The 13,331-nt window shown below is 35.7% G+C and overlaps 1 protein-coding gene across 1 annotated transcript in view; it reads right to left on the bottom strand.

Annotated features, from left to right (window-relative positions):
• Nucleotides 1–9,059: 9,059 nt before the first annotated feature.
• Nucleotides 9,060–13,331, bottom strand: part of ncanb (neurocan b) — a 115,916-nt gene continuing 111,644 nt past the window's right edge. The window contains exons 14-15 of the mRNA XM_079890079.1: nucleotides 10,126–10,308; nucleotides 9,060–10,041 (exon numbers count right to left, since the gene is read on the bottom strand). Coding sequence (XP_079746205.1) covers nucleotides 9,923–10,041; nucleotides 10,126–10,308 — 302 coding nt within the window. The 3' untranslated portion in view covers nucleotides 9,060–9,922. The remainder of the gene's footprint in view (nucleotides 10,042–10,125; nucleotides 10,309–13,331) is intronic.

Raw genomic sequence — 13,331 nt, 5'->3', positions numbered from 1 at the left:
TCAATGAACTCATATTTTTAAGGCAACCAGGTTATTTACCTCTTAAGTTAAACCAACAATACATATATATATATATATATGTATATATATAATTTTTTTTTTTTTTTTTTTTACAGTGCACCAATATGTAAGGAGCTGTACTATTTCTTAGAAAAACACACAAAATTTATTTCTAAAAAGCTGTTATTGGCATTATCATCTCATATGTTGTGTTACTCTCTTAACATGAACATGTATACAAAGACAATTTAATGTATGTCTATTCAAATAGTTGCATGACTGTCATTGGATCCTTTTAATCTTCCCTCAAAATGAAAAAGTCAACATTAATTGACCATTAACAACTGAGCACGTCCTCTTGGGCAAACAGAACTGAATCAGAATCTCATTTATTACCTGCTGAAAGGATAAAACAAAGTGAAAATTGAACACTCGAACATCATGTCTGACTGAAGTGTTTGTAACGCTGATTAGCTCATTTCGGCGGGTAATGAGTCAGTGCATGCAAAGGCTCTGCTTTGTTGAATAAGCCTCCAGCAGTGAACAGTGAGCATTCACTGTTTGTTTAGATGCTTTATGCTTTGAACACGGATCCTGCTGATTTGTTCCGATCGGAAGCGGCCGCAGGTACAGATCAAGAGCAAGCATGCTGCTTTCCCTCGCCGGTTTGTGTTGAGAGAACTCAAACTGAAGTGGAAAAGAAGGGGCAGAAGGTTAATGGAACTGTTTAGAGCATTTATTCACAGAGTGCTCTTGAATATGAACTTAAACATGACCCAAGGAGGAAAGAAAGTTACATGATTTTTAAACACTGGAAAGTATGTACAAAATATAGTGTAAGCAAAAATTGCAGCTACCAGTTTTTAACTTAAAAGTTACAACATCATAATTTTCAAGTAATGAATTTAGATGTGATATCAAAATTAAATGTATTAGGTTATAGGTTGTAAACCCTAATACTCAAAATAATTTAAGTTACCAGTTAGCAAGTTAGCATTTACTGAATTAAAGCTAGCCAACTTTCCACAGCTAAAAATTTTAAGCTGAGATTACATGAAAATTTTAAGTTAAATGTATGAATTAGCTTACTCAAATACTTCAAGTCAAGTGTAATTAAAAAGTATGAGTACAAAATAAAAATCTAACAGTTCTTCTTACTTACACTTAGAATTTCTTAACTTGAAAATTTATATATATATAAAAAAAATTTTGCCAACTTATTTGGGTTTACAGTGCTAAGTCCTTGAACAACATTCAAATCAACCGAACAGATTTTAGATTTAGGCTTGTTTGTTTTAGAGCTAAAACAAGCCTTAACATTGTTAAAAATGCATATGGTTTTAAGGGAAAGTTAATGGTTAAGGGTTAGGGTCCAAACTAACAAAAGATCCAAGAACGTGTTGCATTTTGCTAAATCATTATCTTGTCTCGCATATGTTCCCATCACCAGCATTGATAAGAGAGCAAATTGGAACGCAACTGGACTGTATCAATCCGGGACGAGTCAGTAGTTGGACGCAACAGCCAGAGCAATAAAACCAAGAACCTGTTTTATAAAACTCTGAGAGGTGGCCCTTCCAATCCATGAAGGTTGAGCTCTTCTCTGGAGCACGCGGTGCTTCCCAATTGGAGTGAGACCAGGAGTAAGAGGACTCTGATAGACTAGCTATCCCCTAAGTCACCAATGTGTGAAAATCCTGTTATAGTGAAGATGCGCTAAGCTGCTTAATGAAGGAAGGTTTCTGGATCGTCAACTGTAGACCCACAACAAATGTACACTGGGCATGTGCATGTAGCCCTAGCGGCCCATATGGACTCGAGCAGAAGGACGTTTTTTTATTTAGTTTGCGACTCATTTTTTTGGCCTGCTTTGCAACCTGCAGTACTTTAAAAAGCTATTAGCAACTAAGGACTCAGCAACCATCTGCACAAACGTCATTATCCTGTTAAATGCGGCTCTTGCAAAGACTTAGCAGACCTTCTGTATTCATCAGTTTACCTACTGAAATGATAAATGGACTTAATAATAGGAATTAACCTTAGCACTGACTCACGATGCTAATGTGGCAACGGTATAAACGCATTTCCCAAATGAGAAGCACGCCGGGGGAGTGCGAAGATAGTTGACTGTCACAATTTTTCAAAATGCTGTAGGTTTACGACGAAGAACGCATTCAGAAAGTAAATCCGTGAGAATCTGGCAATTCACATGCTATTTGCACAGTTAGCTTCAGTCAGCGAAAAAGTTCTTGGATGAGATGCTATTTATTGAGAAAAAAAGGCTTACACTTCTTCAAATTCATATCCCTCCCAGAATAGTAACTGGTTCAAAAGATAGCAGCACAGTAAATCAGGAATGTGTTTTTGCAGTTGGAAAAATGCCTAGGTCATCTTAAGAGCAACACTAACTAGATTCCACTGCTTGACGTCTAATGAGGACAGCTTGCCCTTGGAACGCTGGGAGAGTCTAGCACATGCAGATCAGTCGGGCAGAGAGATCTCCCGCTACAGATGCCAAATTAAACTAGATTGGAATTTATTCAAACCAGAGTTGCTTATGGAGTCTCAACAGTTAAATGTCGATTTTTTTAAAAATGGGACAGTTCACCCAAAAATTAGTATTCTGTCATCGACTCCCACTCATGTTTTCAACATGGCTTTCTGTGAGATCAGTCTGTTTTTTCTTGGCAAACAAAAGGTGACAAATTCTTAGTGTGTAACGACTTAAAAATGAAAATTATGTCATAAATTACTCATGCCATTCCAAGCCCATTTGTTAATCTTTGAAACACAAATTAGGATTTTTTTTTTTTAATGAAACCTGAAAGATACAGTCAATGGCACTTGCTTGAGGCGTGAAAATAAACGTCATTGGTTCTTGTGCACCAAGCAACCACATGTGAGCTTCCGTTTTCAATATTTGATGTGCTCTATGTGATCATTATTTATATGTGAATAAATGTTTTTCATAGGAAGAGATTGTGTTTCTTCAGCAGACTTGCATTAATCTGCTGGATTCATATGATCCATGATTTATTTCACGCTCTCTTTATACCATTTTTGAAGCATCAGCATATTTGTGGAATGGACAGAAATTAGGTTTCATTAAAATATATCTTCATTTGTGGTTTGAAGATGAACAGAAGTCTTATGAGTTTGGAACGAAATGAGGGTGAGTAAAGGCAGAATTTTCATTTTTGTATGAACTATCCCTTTAAATTTCATGCCGTTCCTCACAAAATTATGGTATGACTTCAGATGACTTGCAATATGGTGCATTAGTCATATGTACCAAATGTTTGTTTTTGGGAGTTATGAACTGTACTTTTAAAGAAAAAAATAACAGCATTTGGGTTTGAAACAACATGAGGGTAATTACATGATGGCAATTTAAATTTTTAGTGAACCAACCCTTATAATTTCTTCTTGTTCCTCATACAAAAACTATCAAATGGTCCACATTTTTGTGTTTTTGGAACTATGAACTGTCCTTTTATGGAAAAAAGAAGAAGAAAGTGAGTAAGTACTTACATAATTTACCTTTTTAGTTGAATTGTGCCTTTATGAGCTGTATTTATGAAAATGTATTTGACCTATTTGAGGTGAAACTTGATCTCAACAGGGTGCTTTTTCATTATGCACAATTTATTTTAAAATTGTATATGTCTGGATGAATAGACCTCTGATATTGCACGTCTAACACCTTGTTTTGTTGCGTTTCTGTGCACTTCTGAGCCTTGATCTCGCCTGATTATTAAACGTGAGAATCATAGCTCCGTACAGGAGCAGATACAGGAATATTTACAATGTCTCGCGCCTCAGCGCGAGGATGGAACATCAAAGACCTTGAATCTGACATGAAGAGATAAAGCAGAGGTAGTCAGAGATACACTGCGTGTATGAATTATTCACCACACACTTCTTGAGAGCCAACGGCTTGATAAGAACTTGCGTCCAGTGATGGAGAGAAAAAAAAAACATTTGTAGTGGGCAAAATAAGATATAGTGATTTTTAACTTTGCATTTTTTTTCCAGAGGCCCTTTAAGTTTTAATAATTACATAATATAAGTTTGTTAAAACGGGATAATTCATCTATAAAGGAAATCTTAGCATCATTTACTCACCCTCATGTCGTTCCAAACCTGTATGGCTTTCTTGGTCACTATATGCTTACATTGTATGGAAAAGAGCAGCGTGAGCGTTCTTCAAAATTTCTCCCTTTGTGTTCTACGAGGGGAAAGAAATTCATACAGGTTTGGAATGACATTTTTGGGGTGAACTATGAATGAGTAATTTCTTTGCAACAAAAACAACAGCCAAAGATATAAGCAATTAAATAATATTACCGATCCCATCCAATGTTTTTAATTGAACACATGTTTGGTAAAGAATATGATACAATGACAGAACTAGAATTCATAAGAACATCAATAAATATTGAATAACACACATGGACAGCATTCACACAGCCTAACTCGTTCATCCTGCTGAAGAAAATGTTTTTAAGAAACAACAGTAACTCAATGTAGAAGACGGTGTTTAATGTTTGATGCAGCAGCAGGAGTGTTTTCTGCCTTGGGTTGGAGAACAGACAGAGAATTAGCCTGTGTGACTAAGGTCCGGGGACTCAAACACATCCAGTTTTCATTTTAAAAAAGTGAAAAATAAATAAATAAATACATACATACATAAAAAATTAAGGAAAACATCAAGAATTGAAAACAAAGTCTGTACATCACAGAGCTGAGGAGTGGTGCCAAAAGGTTGTTTTGCTACTGCTGAAGGAATGAATTTACTGGGTCATTAATAACGAATAATAAATATACTGAAAAAACAGCTTTAATCATAGGCTTGGTTCTTTAGAGGCAAAGTAAACAGTAAAATAAAATTCACAAAAAGGTATAAATGCGACTGGATGATCTCATAATAAGTTTGAAAACCTCACAGGCCAACTGGATATAATGTAAAGCCAAAGATATCGAGATAAAATGTGGAATTTACCTGGGCAAAACTCAGTAGAATGATTAATGGTATTTAACACACTGTTATCATTGTTGCCAGGTTGTTTTGGGTGGTTATTTTCTAGTCCAAGTCGAAAGCGCGCACCTTTAAGTCTCTATGATATTATGGCTTGGGTCTCTCCTTCAATGTGAGTTTACGTGATTTTTTTTCCGAAGGTCTGACCACTTAGAAAAGTAATAGCACACCTCTCCTCAATACGTCTCATGATCTGAGGTGTAACTCATATACATAGGAGCATGGAAACTTAAAAAGAAGCCTTATCTGTATCATAGAGTCTTCTTTAAGGTCCTCTCAGACAGCGCTAACATCCCAAAGTTGGGTTTAATGATATGACAGCCAGCCGGGATGGAATTTACAGATAGGATTATGTGCCAATAGAGTTTTTTATGAGGTAAAGGGCAGACTATGTAAGCATGGTTTAGGTGAACAGGGAACGCCGGAGGTTCGGGTTAAGTATACTAAGCAGCTGCGATTTCCAGAAGAATCCGCACTGCCACCGGCAGATGAACTGGCTTCTTTGTCATGGTAATTCCCTTTCTGACACCATCCAATCAAAGACATTTCCAGCAGACGAAGATAACGCACTAAAAATTCAGATGTGCTACTCTTGCTGCGAAAGTTTAGAAGGGGATGATGGATGTGGCGTGTTACCTGCAGTCCTGATTAAACAGAGGACATCATGCTCCTGTCTCACCTCCACAGCTTCCTCTTTACCTCCAACAATCATGTAAATACGAAAAGGACAAGGTTAAACTCTCGTCACAACGTGCACATTGTACCAAAACAGAGTGAATGGAAAAACACCAGTCGGCTGCAGCGGGAGATAGCAAACAATGTGTTGGCGGCTATTGTGAGATGCGCAAGAGTATTTTGCATATTTTGCTTGTGAGGAACTCGACAAATCTGGCTGAATGAGTCATGCAAACAAGCCTAAATAAGACTATGTTCCACAAATGTAACTACAAAGGGGAGGTGCAGCTAGCATAACAACCTCAGGGATAGCAATTGCTCTGTGGCAATTAGTCAGAAAACTTGCCACAAGAAAATCCCGCAGCTGCCTCTTACGGTTCTCCAGAATGCCTGCCAAAAGACAGCTGTGAACATTCTTTGTTTAAAGGTTTATTTTTATAATCAAGGCTCGCAATTAAGTTGCCACATTGTTAGCCATCTGCCTTCCTTTGCTAGCCTGAGCTGAGGGGTGTAAAGAGCTATTAGTGTGATATAGAGGTACATTAGCAGCTAATATGGATTATTAGGATACTGGATATCAGAACAAGACTCCAATTTTGACAGACAAATTGCACAACACTGGTACACCTCCTGTTCAATGCAAATCATGCACAGGCATTCCAATGAATCACCAGACACCCATTCAGAATATGTCCAGGTCTTTTTTCACCCCAAAATCAAAAGAAAAAAAGTACAGTCAACTTGATTTGTTTAAGTCATTTCAACTTAAATTGCATTAAACTGACTTAAAAAATGAGTTAAATCTTGTATAACTTATTAAAATAAGTTGAGCAATTTTCAAGTTTTGTATGAGTTAAAGCAATGTTAAAACATATGTTGTTATAACCTATTGATAATATAAAGGGTATTTTGCTTTAGGTAATGAGAATTTGTTTTTGCATTGTGACATTATTTGACATTTCATTTCAGGAAAATTAAGTAATTTTTTCCTCTCAAATTCCCATTAATAAAAATAATACAAAATGAATTTAAAAATCATAAAATAACAATTACAACAATACACTGCAAAAAATTGCTGCCTTAATTTTTTAAGTACAATCAACTTGGATGTTTAAGTAATTTCAACTTAAATTACATTAAACTATCTAAAAAAATGAAACTTATTTTGCAATGTAAAAACATATGTTGTCATAACTTATACATTTTTACAGTGTTGTATTTGTACTAAAATATTACAAATGTTTTTTGAACAATTTCATTAAATAGGGGTGAATTGTGACCTAGATGGAAATTTACCCATTAATACACATTCTTCCACTTTTGGCTAAACTTCAAAATGTTCAAAAACAGCTTTTTCAAAATTAAAATCATCCTTTTCTTTAAGTCAATTGCTTCTTTATCAAAAAAAGGGGCAATAACCTCAACATTAATTAAGCTTGCTTGGAAAAAAAAAGATTAATTGTTCAGATATTCAGACAGACTATTGGCTTTTCACAGTCTCTGAATTTTGGGCTATTTCATTAAAAAAAGGTGGATAAAGGTAGAGAAGGAAAGATGAGGGAGCACTGACGTTGAAAAGAAGTTGGCGGAGAAGCGGGCTACATTCGCAATCTCATGGGGAAATTGAGAAAGGAACAGCGAGAGATAAGCCCGAACCTCGGCATTAGAAAAAATGCTCTAAAATAAAGACTCTGCCCTTTTTTAAGGTAAAGAGGATGGTTGAGAGGGCAGAGAAAAAGGCGCAAGTCCTCATTTTTGAGTCAGCTGTCGCAGTACTATTTGAAAAACAGGACACGCACCTGGTAGGACAGAAAAAAAAAGTGTGCTTTTCAAACCCACAGTGAGCCCCAGACCACATCTTTCGCTCTGAGAAGAACAGAAGGCCAAATGCTGCATCTCAACTGGCTTTCTTCTGCACGAGCCTTTCCTTTTTAACCGCTTGATCTTCAGTACTGGAGGTATCCCTGTCTCTGAAATTTACCCATGAGCACTTTTAACATCTAACCTGTATGTGATATCGCACCATCTGGATTCTTTGTTTTCGTTCTTGTCCCACCCATGGGAATCCATCCTTATTTTATTTCTTCCCCAACTGTGCTACATTGAGAAGCTAATTATGGGTGTAGCGTTCGGCCCTCGAGGCTGTTAAAAGTACCTTGTCACTGGCTCAGTTTGATGTGGCGTAGATATAGCCGAGTGCAATTAAGAAGAGTCGAACCTCTCTTTCTGTCGCTCTAATTCTCACTCTTTTTCTCGCCGACAGGCTCTGACAGGACAATTTCTCCTCTGTGGGGGAAAAAGTAGGAGATCATGACACAGACTATCAATTACAGATAGAGGGACCACTAGTAGGGGGATTTTACAGTGGCACATTTTATCTAATTCTTGTCAAGTCAATACCTGTGAAAGATAGGAAATCTTCAGTCAAGGGTTGAAATTCTTCTGCGTTAAGGGCTGTTTAAGGACTCAGCGTAATATTTCAACCCCAAAAATGAGAAGTCTGTCATCATTTATTCACCCTCATGTCTTTCCAAACCCGTATTACCTTTTTTTGTCTGTGAAGCACAAAAGAATTAACTTTGTAGAGAGTCCAAGCTGCTCTTTTCCATACAATACACTGTAAAAAAGATGCTGTCTTAAATTTTGAAGTACAGTCAACTTAGATGTTTAAGTCATTTCAACTTAAATCACATTAAACTGCCTTAAAAAAAAAAAGAGTTGAATCTTGTATAACTTTATCGTAGTAGTTTAAAGGTATAGTTCACTTTGAAATTAAATTTTGGTACGTTTTAGCTTACCTCAAGGGCATCCAAGATGTAGGTGTCTTTTTTTCCGCCTAAGACACGAAACGAGCGGTTTGTGTGAGAAAACGAACAGTATTTATATCGTTTTTACCTCTTATACACAGCCACGTCCAAGTGATCTGAGGTTTTTAATGCTCGTTTCGTTTCTTAGGCCATCAATGTGTACTTACAATGGTGAAGTGTTTAATTTGGACGATGGGGAATTGTTTTAATTTGGACTCTGTGCATGCTCTTTGAGACAGTGACCACAGACCTGCATTACAGGACTGACAGACAAGAACGGTTTGACCTAAAAATATCAAAATTTAAACTACTGCGGACAAAAAGACAGCTACATCTTGGATGCCCTTGAGGTAAGCTAAAGCGTACCAAAATTGTATTTCAAAGTGAACTATCCCTTTAAGTAGTTTAGTATGAGTTTTAATGTAAAAACATATGTTGTCATAACTTATTGATCATGTAATTTTTTACAGTGAAAAAAATAATGTAGACAGCTCCTAAAATGATGAAAAGCAGAGTAAAATGATCATTAAAGTGGTTCATATGACTATATGTATTCTATGTTCTCCTTATCAAGGTATTCAGTAAGTTTGCGTGAGGAAAACCCCAAATTTAAATGATTATTCGCAGAGAACTCCACAGATATGGGTCTGAAATCTTGTTTGTAATCAAGCTGCCAGATTTTACATCAAACATCACAAAGCTACCATTGAGTGAACATAAACAATAACGGCTTTTGATTATAAAAAACGTTGTTTCTCGCATAAATCTTCAGAAAACAACGAACAATTACTTTTATGCTGCTTTTTTTATGTTTTTAAATGTCGCCATTCACTGGTTTTACGGGTTTAGAACAACATGAGGGGGATTTTTACTTTTGCATGAATTGCACAGTTTGCGCTATGAAAATCAGGATGAGCACCACTCCTCGCAACCCAAAACACATCAATACTCAGAAATACTGTATAAATGAAGTCAATGTCTTACAAAGAGCAAACCAACGGCAAAACGGTCAAGAAATACTGCATGAGCAAACGGATACCAAGCATTTCCTGGCCGTTTTGATTTGATCCTGCGTTTTGAAAAGAAATACAATATTTACATGTAGTACCAACTCTCCTGCTCAATTAATGCTTATGTAAAAATACATAAACAGTTACCTAGAGTGTTTTCTACATTGAAGGTACGAAATAACTTTCCTCATGTTTGATTCACTAAAATGAGATGGTACATTAACGGATAAAGAGACGGAAAAAGTAAAATTGTTATAGTCCTTGTGAGGTCCAGCAGTGCCCCCTCTGATCGTAATGGGGGTAAACTGACCCAGGCGAGGAGGGGGGGAAAGGTGAAAGGCCGTCGAATATCAAAGAGGCGAAAGGCTGAGGGAAAGGAGGGGATTATTTGGTTAGAAATGGCCGTGACCCTCATGTTGACCTCGATGACCTCCTGACCCGTGCCTCTTGTGCTTTCTGCGCTCGTGGTGGGACTTGTGGTGGTGGCGTCTGTAGCGGTGAGATCTCCGTGCTGAGAATACAAGTATCAAGTGTGAATGAATTTGGCGATTCGGTTCTTTATATTGACTTTTAGCTAAAAAATCTGGACACTCACACTTTGTACAGATGATCTTGGGTCGGTCCCATTTGCCGTTGGCACGACACTTGGTAGTGGGGATGTGGCGCTGGAGGAAACCGTCACCGCACTGGTAACGCACCACAGAGTGTATGTCGTAGTGCGAACGCTTCCGACCAATCAGGAAAGCGTTGTCCACGGTGGGCGGAGATCCACATAGGACTGCAAAAAAGACAATAATGTAAGATTACGAAAACATAAATTAATCTTGAATAAACATCATATGAATCAACAATTATTTACAGTTATGTCAGATATTATATTATTTCCATGGTACGATAATAAACGGTGGCTATATTATTTTGTTCAAATAAAATAAAACACTAAAAGCTAAAAAGTGAACTTAGGCAACCGTATGAAAATTAATATTTATTTTATTAATTTCCTAAAGATTACATTTAACAGTATTACTAAATACGTGTTTTTAATGATCATTAGATGGAGGCAAAGCTAAAAATGTTAAAATAAATACATACAAAAATTAAATAAACAATTTTATTATAAAATGAGTAAAAATAAAACAAATTAAACATAAATTTATAACTATAAATAAATAATTTTAAACTAACAATTATTTATAACTAAATTATAAATAATTATAATATAAAGTAATTGTAATATAAAAATATAAATTATAATTAAAAAAATTGTGTTTGAGGTATCATTACAACACAACATTACAATGTACAGTATGAAAATAAATTTTATTTTGCGATTTGCTAAAGATTACATTTATAAAATTATAAAATTGTAAAAAGTGTTTTAAAATTAGTGCTCATTAGATGGAGGTAAAGCTAAAAAATAAAAATAAATACGTCAAAAAATTATAAGAACACTTTTATTATAAAATTAGAATAAAAACAAATTAAACATATTAGTTATAAATAAAAAATAAAATAAAAAATTATAAATAATTATATATAATAATAAAAAAAAGTGATGCATCCATAGTTCCTGGTGTCATTGTGAATGTTTCACTGTGAATCTTATTGCAAATAAAAAAAAATATAATAACAAATGTACTACTATTACTACTACTACTAATAAAATGTTTTTCTCCAGCCACCTGTCACATAGATCCCACTTTTAAAGATATAATCAATTCCTTCCAATACATTTTTTATTGAATACTCAGTTTAACTGCCACATTCCAGAGGTAAAATGGATTTCAAATGCTGTTCAAGATTTATATTATGACAAATCAGAAGTCGAATATGAAAAATAAAAACAGAATTCTGCTGTATTCTGATTCAGCCCTAAAGCACCATAGCCCAGTGACATAAGAATCTACAGCAGTGATTAAACAGGTTTAAAGAGCTTGTTTCACTGCAGTTCCTTTTACTTTCATTAGGTGGAGCCCTCGGAGTTGAACCTCAGTGTATTGCTTGACTGAAGATGGAAGCTGCTGCAAGTCGGCCTGTTATTTTGTTGCAGTGGGCCAGTAAACAGGGAGCCAATCAGGGCGCATGCAACAGTTAGCTTGTGGTTTACAGCTCCTCATATTCACACTCCTAAGAGCAAAGCTATAACCCAAAGCTTGCCGCTATAATCACCTCAGCATGTTCATTTGGAGGGAAACATCATAAAGCTGACCTGTGATTTGAGTGTTTAATGTCTTCACTCCGGGAGACTTTATGGCCTTGGCACTTTTCACTTTAGTTTTTCCCTTTCACGTAAGATTTTCTTTATCAAATGCTCCAGAGAAAGTCGTGGCATTAACCTCTGTGAATCAAATCAATTCTGGCAAGGAACTGCAGGTTATCTGTAGCTCAGTATGGGCAGGAATCGCCAGCTAATCAGTGACGCTATGAGCTGGAATTGATCTGGGAAGTCAGCGGCTGGTTGTGAGCTTGATGAGTTTTGTTGTATGCCTTTTTAGGTGTGTGTGTGTGTGTGTGTGTGTTTGGTTCTTTGTCTGGAGAGAAAGCAATGTGACCTTCTAGCTTGAGGACAGCAGGCAAATGTCACACTTAAAAAAAACTCAATCCTGGATCCACACAAGCCCAACTCCGATTCAGCAATATATCATAAATAAATAATAGACCATAAAATCAATACTCAATTCTGGACACACTGTACACTCAGATACAGCGGACTCAAAAAAGTATTTGGACAACTAAGCCATGCTTTAAAATGTATGAATGTCATTGAATTATATATTTTCACTGAGAAAACAAAGATATAAAATATTTTAACAAATATTGTGATAGTTTAATCAAACTTGTAGGGTCATTAAAAACTAATTTCTAAAACATAATAAATAATTAAAATATATGTTTTTTTAAACTATCAAAAGGTCTTTTTTAAATAATTTAAATATGATGGAAGACCAAAACACTGAACTTGGTTAAGATATTTATCTGACAAAATTAAATTATATAAAAAAAATGCATATAAAAACAAAAAACTCACAGGATAAACTTAATTGATTCTATCTAGTTTTTGTATGTGTTCATTTTTTATATACAGTGAGGAAAATAAGTTTTTGAACACCCTGCTATTTTGCAAGTTCTCCCACTTGGAAATCATGGAGGGGTCTGATATTGTCATCGTAGGTGCATGTCCACTGTGAGAGACATAATCTAAAAAAAAAAAAAAATCCAGAAATCACAATATATGATTTTTGAACTATTTATTTGTATGATACAGCTGCAAATAAGTATTTGAACACCTGTCTATCAGCTAGAATTCTGACCCTTAAAAAGACCTGTTAGTCTGCCTTTAAAATGTCCACCTCCACTCCATTTATTATCCTAAATTAGATGCACCTGTTTGAGGTTGTTAGCTGCATAAAGACACCTGTCCACCCCATACAATCAGAAGAATCCAACCACTAACATGGCCAAGACCAAAGAGCTGTCCAAAGACACTAGAGACAAAATTGTACACCTCCACAAGGCTGGAAAGGGCCTTGTGGCTGGAATTATTTTTTTTAGATTATGTCTCTCACGGTGGACATGCACCTACGATGACAATTTCAGACCCCTCCATGATTTCCAAGTGGGAGAACTTGCAAAATAGCAGGGTGTTCAAATACTTATTTTCCTCACTGTATATATGACAGCCTGGACAAAATTATGTCCATACAATTTGGCATGTTTCATTGCATTATCACAAATAAAACAATTGACTCCAAACACAACTATGCAATATGCTTAAAAAAATCTGTAATACATTTTTAATAA

Source organism: Squalius cephalus, assembly GCF_949319135.1.
Source record: "Squalius cephalus genome assembly, chromosome: 13".
NCBI lineage: Eukaryota > Metazoa > Chordata > Actinopteri > Cypriniformes > Leuciscidae > Squalius > Squalius cephalus.
The sequence above is the reverse complement of the archived record's forward strand: the minus strand, read 5'-3'. Positions and strand labels throughout refer to the sequence as shown.